Consider the following 8,883-nt stretch of genomic DNA (forward strand, 5'->3'; position numbering starts at 1 on the left):
CCCCTTGGGGAGCCCCGGCCGCCCCGCCCCCTGGCCGCCCCGCCCCGGCTGCCCCGCCCCCGACCGCCCCGCTCGCCCCGCCCCCTGGCTGCCCCGCCCCCGGCCGCCCCGCCCCCTGACCGCCCCGCCCCGACCGCCCCCGCTCGCCCCGCCCCCGACCGCCCCGCCCCGGATGCCCCGCCCCCTGGCTGCCCCGCCCCGGCTGCCCCGCCCCCGACCGCCCCGCTCGCCCCGCCCCCTGGCTGCCCCGCCCCCGACCGCCCCGGCCGCAGCCAGGCCCACTTCCGGAGCCGGGCTGCCCTTCTTCCGCCCCAGGGGTGCGGCCCACTCCTCCCAGCATCCCCTTGGGCCCCAGCATCCCCTTCTGCTTCCTGCTCGGCGGGGCCGCGGCGGGGCCGCTCGGAGCCCGTGCAGCCGCGTCTGGGCCATGGCTTCCCGGCCCCCGGCCCCGCGCTCCCGCCTGACCTGGCCGGCCTTCCGCGCGGTGCGCGCCGCGCTGCGCTTCCGCTACCGGCACGTCCTGGGCCTGTCCGAGTTCGCGCAGCGCCTGCAGGCCGAGGCGCAGAGCGCGCGGGGCCCGGGGCCCAGCCCGGCCGGGGCGCAGGGAGACTGGCAGCTCCTGCGGAGCGGGGACCCCGGGGCCTTCCAGCGCTTCGTGGCCCGCTGCGCGGTGTGCGTGCCCGCGGATGGCCTGCCCCGCCCCGGGCCTCTCACCTTCCAGCAGGTCAGGAGCCCCCGGGTGCCCCGGGGCCGGCGCGGCCCGGCTCTGCCTCCCGGACCCCTGCGGGGCGCGGGCCGGACGGGGCCCGGGGAGCCGGGCCGGGGCCCGGCCGCCTCCTCCCCCCGAGCCTGGGGCCAGGCCCGGCCCCCCGCAGGCCCTCTTCTGCCCCTTCTCGTGCCCCCGGCCCCCTTCCCCCACCCGAGCCCGGCCAGGCCGGCCTTCCTGGAGCTCCCGGCCCCCCTCTCTGGGCCCTTCCTGTCCAGGCCGCCTGCCCAGCGGTCCTCTGGGGCCCCCGCCCCGGCCCCTCCCCGGGGGTGGCACCCCGGCCCTCCTCTCTCTCATCGGGCATCTCCCCTGGCCATGGCTGCCTTCCCTCCTCTTCCAGGGCTTTGGTTTGGGCAAGGCAGCGGGGTGACTTGCCCGAGGCCACACGGCTGGGGCATTGGGAAGGGTCTGAGGCCGCCTTAAAACTCGGGGCTCCTGACTGCGGGGCTGGTGCTTTATCTGCGGTGCCCCCTGGGGGCCCCCCTCTTCCTTTCGAGGATCCCGGAACCTTTCAGCTCGGAGACTAGCGTGTTACACGGGTCTTCTGTCTTCCCCCTTACACGGGAAAACAACGTCAACATTCCGCTCTTTTTTCTTGAGGGACACTTTATTCTTATGTATGGTCAGTAAAAGGAAGGCTTCTGTGCCCCAACATTTCATAGAAATGACAGTGACCAGGAAGATGTGTTACTATCACGTGTTTATTCCAATATGATCAGCTGTAGGGCAGTGCAACGTAGAATGATTCCGTGTATTCCAACACAAATTTTACTGACCCTCTACCCTATAGCATCCTATAAAAGACACTGAATATTACAGGGTTATGGAAAGTGAATTTGCAATTAGGGAAACCCTTGACTCCTATTAACATTATTTTGATTTGCAATTTTAATTTTTCAAAAGTTAAACAGGATGTTGAGGAATTGAACAACCACAGACTGTGTTCCAAGTACACTCACATTTGCAGTGAATTTACTATGGCCCTCATACTGGGAAGTATTATGAAAAATACTAAGGGTTCATTGTTCTGTTAGAAAAACAAAGGGTAATTAACATCCACATTTTTCTGATATAATACAATCTAACTCTACATCTAGACTGTACTTACTAACTCTGTTACCTTGGAGAAGTCATTTGACCACTGCTGGTCTCAGTTTTGTGACTTGTAAAGTAAAGAAATTGGACTATTCTACCATTGAAGCCCCTTTGCAGAATGTCAATGAAGTGGATAAGTCATCTCATCCCACCTGTTCCTCCTGACCAAGAATCCATGCTACCATCTCCCTAACAAGTGGTTACCTCCTCTTTTCTGGAAAACTGGGAATTGGACTCCCACCCATTGGTCTAATTGGTTCTCTTTACATCAAACTTCAACTTGCCCTTAAAAAAAGTTTTAACACTCATTTTTAAAACTTTGAGCTTTGAATTTTCTGTTCTTTTCCCCCTATCCCAGCTTGTTGAGAAAGCAAGTAATGTGATACAAGTTAAAAATGTATAGTCATGTAAAACATTTTTGTAACACTCTTAATTGTGGGGGGGGGGAATAGAACATCCCTACTCCCTCCAAAAAGTAATTCAAAAAATACAATGTTTAAAAAAAAGTATGCTTCAATCTGTATTCAGACACCGTCTGCTTTCTCTGGGAAAGGATAGCATTCTTCATCGTAAGTCCTTCAGTATTATTTTGGGTGTCCATTGCTGCGAAAACCAAACTCATCCACATAATATCCAAAGTCTTTCTGGGTTTTTCTCAGACCCTCCTGCTCATCCTTTCCTATAGTAGAAGGCTCCCCAGTTCTTAAAGACATCACTTTGAACTATATCATCTCCTCAAGCAATCAATTACCCAATGTCCCCTTTCCCTCTCCCAGCTAGCCTCTTGGGAAACTCTTGCCACATTCTTTTCTCAACACTTTGCAGGACAGCCTTGGACCTCATCACTGACTGATAGTGTTCTCTCCAAAGTTATCAGTGATCTCATTATGGCCATGTCTGGTAGTCTTTTCTAACTCCTCCTTTTTGATCTTTGTTTTATTGGACACTGTTGACCACCCTCTGCTTTCTCCAGTTTTTATTTAAAAAAACAACCCTCTCCTGGTTGTCTTCTTACTTTTCTGACCATTTCTTCTCTGGATATTTTGCTGGTTCTTCCTTCAGGGCATGCCTCCTGTGTGTATGTACTCCAGAGCCTTGTCCTAGGCCCTCTTCCCCCATTTCTTTTTTTTAGATTTTTTTTTTGCAAGGCAATGGGGTTAAAGTGGTTTACCTAAGGCCACACAGCTAGGTAATTATTAAGTTTCTGAGGCCAGATTTGAACTCAGGTACTCCTGACCCCAGGGCCAGCACTCGATTATCCACTATGCCATCTAGCAGTCCCTATTCTCTCATTTGTTGACCCCATCCTCTCCTAGCACTAAATATTCAAGTGCCAGTCTTCCTGCTGAGATCATCAATCTTTGCCTATTGAACCTTTCAGATTGGATGTCCCAGAGACATCTCAAGCTCCTGTCCAGAATAGAACTCCTTATCTTTTCCACCAAAACTCACCTCTTTCTGTTGTGGTTTTTTTTTTTTTGCAAGGCAAATGGAGTTAAGTGACTTGCCCAAGGCCACACAGCTAGATAATTATTAAGTGTCTGACTCCCGATTTGAACCCAGGTACTCCTGACTCCAAGGCCAGTTCTTTATCCACTACGCCACCTAGCCACCCCTCTGTTGTGGGTTTTACAGTTCTTCTAGCATGCCAGGTTTATAATCTTGGCATTGCTTAGCTCACATATCTCAATTGCCTGATCCCACCATTCCCACCTTTACAGCATCTTTCCAAGTTTGTATTTGCAGAGCCGTGACCTCTTCCCTGAGCTACTGTAGTAACCTAATTTATCTCCCTGCCTTACGTTCCTCCTCCTCTGTATCCTTTTCCACAAAGCCCCCCATGTGGTTTTCCATGGGCTCAGATCTGACTTTAGCATGCACCTTCTCTATAGTCTAGAAGCTCCCTAGTGCCTCCCACTGCCCTAATAGGGAAAATGCAAACTCCTTTGTTGAGCTTTTCAGATCTTCCCCCCGGCTCAATATTCATTGCTTCTGTTCCCCTACTTTGCAGTACTATTGAACAAACCTCCTCTTCTTTGTTTGCCCCAGCATTCCATTTCCCTTCTCTGAGACTTTGAATTGGCTATTATGTTCAAGGCCTGGAATATTTTCCTTCTTCACCTTTATCTCATTCCTTCCCTTGTTTCCTTCAAGATATACCTCAAACAGAAATTTGTCCAGGAAATCTTTCCAATTCTCCTTGCTACTGATTAGTGAACTTCACTCTCAATCTACCTTTTTTTAAATTCCTTTTTGTTTATTCCCCATCTCCCCCACCACAAGGTAAGGGTAGGGATCCTATCACACTCCATTAAAATGTGAGACTTTAGGGGTGGCTAGGTGACACTGTACAGAACACCAGCCTTGGAGTCAGGAGTACCTGAGTTCAAATCCGGCCTCAGACACTTAATAATTACCTAGCTGTGTGGCCTTGGGCAAGCCACTTGACCCCATTTACCTTGCTTAACCTAAAAAAATAGAAGTTAAAAAAAGTGAGATCCTTGAATACATTCAAGGCTTTTTATTTGATCAACTCCTCTTTTGTTAAATCTCCCTTCAAGGTCACATGATTTAAGATTCTTCTAGCCTGGAGCCCTGCCTATAGGAACATATGGTTGAACATATTTTCGAATTGGCTCTCCCCTTTGAGTAGCTTTGAGATATTTGACCCTGAGATCATTTTATGAACCTTATTTAGAAAGTTGGAGAAATCTGCCATGAGTAATTTTGAATTTTTTCTTTCCTTAGCTGTCTTCCCAGAAGGAGGTGGTTGCCAGAATTGTGCAGAGGATTTGTGAAAAGAAAAAAAAGAATATTCTGACTTTGGGTTACAAACTGTTAGAGGAAAACAGAATGCAATCTCCAGTCATGTTTACCACAAACGTCTACAAGTATCACTCCAACATAGTAACGGAAACAATTAGTGACAGTGCCCTGTGGGAGAGGCTTCTGAGTAGGATAGGAGATGATGGGATGATGTATATGTTAGAGCACTGTTCCCTTTTCATGATGATAATTCCAGGCAATGCTTTGCAGATCTCTGGGCTACCTTTCAATGAACTCTCCAAAGATCCTGACTCTCCCTCTGAGTTCCTACGTAGAAAACACCCAAAGCAGAAGAAACCAGATGCCTTGCCTGACAATGTCAGAAAGAATTCCTTCCACAGAAACCGCTTGCTTGAATCAGGTCTGAGAAAAGAGATGCTCAGATGCAAAGACAAGTCGTTAACAGTTACTGCAGGTCAAAGCCAGAGTAAAGCAGAGGATCTGAGAGACGGACCTCTTCAGGACAGACTTGAGGATTGCTGTGGGCCTCAGCAGGGATCTAAAGCTGACCAAGTAGGAGAACAAGCCAGACCCCATTCAGTGCCATCCATGATGGCTCTGTTACCTAGAAAGCAAAGGCAGGATGAAGAAGAAAGTGAGGTTTCAACAAAGAGGCCAAAGCAAGAAGAGTGCTTGAGAGCATAAGCCAAAGAGCAGTTGACATCTCCTCTTGTAGGCATTTCTCCAATGGGAAATCTACATTTGAGGAAGATGCTGTGGGAAGGGAGGTTTCCTTGAAACCAAGGGTGGCCTCCCCCCTTTGAAACATAATGATAGAAATTTAACATATCACAGGTCTTCAGTGGTCAAATCTACTCCTGAAGGTCAAACAAATCTGAGAAGGTTTGCATGGAGGGACCAAAGAAAGCAATGCCATCTTCTCCTATTTGTAGTCACTAGGGAACCAGCCACCAGAGAGATTGACAGATCCCTTTGGTTTCAATGAGTGCATTAACAGGAAATGTTTCTTATATTCTGACTACCACTTTAGAGAAGATTTGCCTACATCATTTCTGCCCTATCATCTACAGGATTCACCTTGTGATTGTCAGACTGTTTGAAATCATCTTTGAAGCCATTGTGTTGAGCAGAAGGGTGACCAACAGCATCCTGGATCTGTAGTTTGGGCCCTAAGGCTCAATAGGGTACTTCCCCTCCATCCTATGGAACTCCCCACTAGGTTGTCTCTTCCAAAATTGGAATGCATTTGGCTTCCAAGACCTTAAGAAAGAGATGCCATTCCCTTAATATGTAGACATATCTGTATGAAGTGGAAGTAAAAAGTTTAGGATTATGGTTTCCTTTGTTTTTGTCTGTATGTTCTCCGTGGGTACTAAAAGCTGAGTCACCTTGAAACCTGCAGGGATTCCTATCTTTGTTCTTCTATCAGTCCTATTAAGTATTAAGTCTCTCTGTATCTTGTAGGTTAATTTTTGAGCTGTGGCTGAGTGCAGCTAAAGAAAGAAGTCATTAGTTGTAGAGGCAAGTTTGGGGCTGTGCCAGTGAAAGTTCCAAGGCTTCAGAATTGGGTTGGCACTTAACCCTTTCCTGGTTCAGGAAAAGCAAGCAAACCTTTGTGCAATGTAACTTTTTTTTAATTGATATGTATACTGTGTTTTTTTTTAGTTTTGTTTTTTTAGGTTTTTGCAAGGCAAATGGGGTTAAGTGGCTTGCCCAAGGCCACACAGCTAGGTAATTATTAAGGGTCTGAAGATGGATTTGAACTCTGGTACTCCTGACTCCAGGGCCAGTGCTGTATCCACTGCACCATCTAGCCACCCCTTGTAAATGTTAAGGTGGAAATTTTGTTCTCTGTATTTGAATCATAAGAAATGTCTTGGGCAGCTAGGTGGTGCAGTGGATACAGCACTGCCCCTGGAGTCAGGAGTACCTGGGTTCAAATTTGGCCTCACTTAATAATTACCTAGCTGTGTGGCCTTGGGCAAGCCACTTAACCCCATTTGCCTTGCAAAAACCTAAGGAAAAAAATGTCTTACTCTTAACCATATGAGATGACTTTACTTAAGGCCAGAACTGGACTCTAACTTGAATAGACCAAGTTTTGTAAGCTGTTGAAGGATTTTCACAAGGTTAAAATTATTTTTAAAGGTTTATACTGGAAGAAAATTCACTTAGCGTTATTTGGTCATCACTGCTGAATATGATGAGATTTTTAATGGAGTTAGTTGAAGTTATAGTATTGAAATGTTTAAAATTGGGAATTGTAAAAAGAAAAAAGAAAACTTGGTAATATAAAAGGGTATTTCTAGAGATCATTTTCACAGCTGGACTCTGAAAGCATTCTTTACTGTATTTGCCTGTGTTAAATGAAGTAAATGGGAGACCTGTGTAAGGCAATTTGGAAATACATTCAATTGGATTGAAGCAAATCATTTTACTAGCTATGATGATTTGCAAGCATAATTTAAGAAAGTTGTTTCCTCAGTTATTGTTACTGATTGTTTTAATATTGTTGGTTATTTCTTTAATATCAAGATAAATTTTCAAGTGTGTTTAAGGAAAATACTTTTAGCTAGTTTATTGCAATAATAATCTGCCTTTGATAATACTTAATTGCTTAGTGAGATTTTGGGATTCTGAATATTGTTTTTAGAATTTCATTCTCCGGTTTCTCGTGCCTTTGGACCACCCTTCAGTAGTTGTGTTGAGAGAAACAGCTCAACAAGCAGCTCAGCAGAAGCTCAAGAACTGATCTGAGGCTCATGATCTTGCTGTTTGATCTAAATTTGTTATCTGGAATGAGAACGTGTGTAGCTGTGCCTGGAAATTAAGAGTCATCTGGAAGATGTTCTCATTGGTTAAAGGGGTTTTGGGAGCAGGGTTTTATACAACCCAAGCTTTTTTTGTTGTTATTAAGCATCTTCAAACAAGAGCATTTGTGCAGTATGGATAACTTGTGATTTTCTGTGATAAACCCTTGCTGTTGTCAGTGTGAAATTAAAGATACTGAATATTTGATCCTTGTGAGCTGAATTCATCTGAAGCTCTTGTTACTGGATCGTGCTATTGAAGATATGATGGGACTGTTAACTGGTATTATTTTGAGTCTTCTTCTAGGTAGGATCACCAAGGAGTGCTTCTAAGCCAGTGATCCACAATGCCTGCAGCTCGATGGGGTTTTACATGCTTACATTGCATGTGAGGTTCTCATGGGAAAGTCTGAGAGAACAAAATACAGGCTGAGGTAGGAGTGTTGTGACTCAGTTTCCCCAACATGGCATTTACAATATCCCACATGAGTAATTTTAAGCTTACCTTAGTGCAGTTTGCCATCTACATAATCTTTGTGGGCAATTGACAAATAAATATGGGGACATTTCCCCTAATGTCCTTATTCTTGGATGGCAAATTTCCATAATCATGTGAAGATGAGTCTAAGTATCTTATTAAATCCTTATAGGAACTGAAGATCATCTGAATAATTACAGTAATATGCAGGTGTATGATTTGAGCCATTTCCTGTTGAGTACTCAGAGTTCCAAACAAGTAGGTCATTGTTGAGCTTAGATGTTTTTAGCAGAGAACAAAATCTCTCCAAGTGACCTGACCTTGAGAAGACCTGTTGAGACCACACCTGAACCAAAGGACTGTATTGGATGTTACCAGAAGGACAGACTTAAATTTGCCTTGGCTCTTTGGATATTTGTCCTATGCATCCTGAATTTGCATACTAGGATTGTTTCCTCTAAGCTGGAGTCCTTTGAACCTCAGATGATAGCCCAGGCTGGCTCTACCCCCATGGGTATTTCCCCTGCATCCCCTGCATTTCACAGACTTCTTTTTAAGGACCTCTCTTCCACCTTGTCACAAGGTCATAGTTACAGGAGAAGAGGACTCCGCCCCTCATCCACCTAGATGATCTTGGGTCCCATATGCTTGAGGGACTAGTTGATAGGGTAGCAGGGTTGTTCGCAACCATGACCTTAGCAGTTATTATTAGACAAGGAGGAACCCACTCTTGAATTAGATAAACATTTTAGCCACCAAATACATTGTTCATATAGGATGGGGGCTACAAAATGACAGAAGGCACTTTCCTCAGAACAGAACCAGCCCTCTTGGTTCTGCTCAGAGTGATCCTGAGTTCTTTATAGCAACATGATCATATATGAGTGACCCCTTTGCTGGGATTTTCTCCTTGCATTCTTGGTAACCATATTCAGCTAGGTGGCAGT

The 8,883-nt window shown here is 46.3% G+C and overlaps 1 protein-coding gene across 1 annotated transcript; it reads left to right on the plus strand.

Annotated features, from left to right (window-relative positions):
- The first annotated feature begins 388 nt into the window (after positions 1-388).
- On the plus strand, positions 389-7,665 carry LOC141497551 (telomerase reverse transcriptase-like). The gene is made up of 2 exons (XM_074200232.1): positions 389-724; positions 4,610-7,665. Exons 1-2 carry the CDS (start codon positions 428-430, stop codon positions 5,330-5,332), a joined length of 1,020 nt encoding a protein of 339 aa, XP_074056333.1. The 5' UTR covers positions 389-427; the 3' UTR covers positions 5,333-7,665.
- The last annotated feature ends 1,218 nt before the right edge of the window (positions 7,666-8,883 follow it).

This window comes from Macrotis lagotis, chromosome X (genome assembly GCF_037893015.1).
Source record: "Macrotis lagotis isolate mMagLag1 chromosome X, bilby.v1.9.chrom.fasta, whole genome shotgun sequence".
NCBI lineage: Eukaryota > Metazoa > Chordata > Mammalia > Peramelemorphia > Peramelidae > Macrotis > Macrotis lagotis.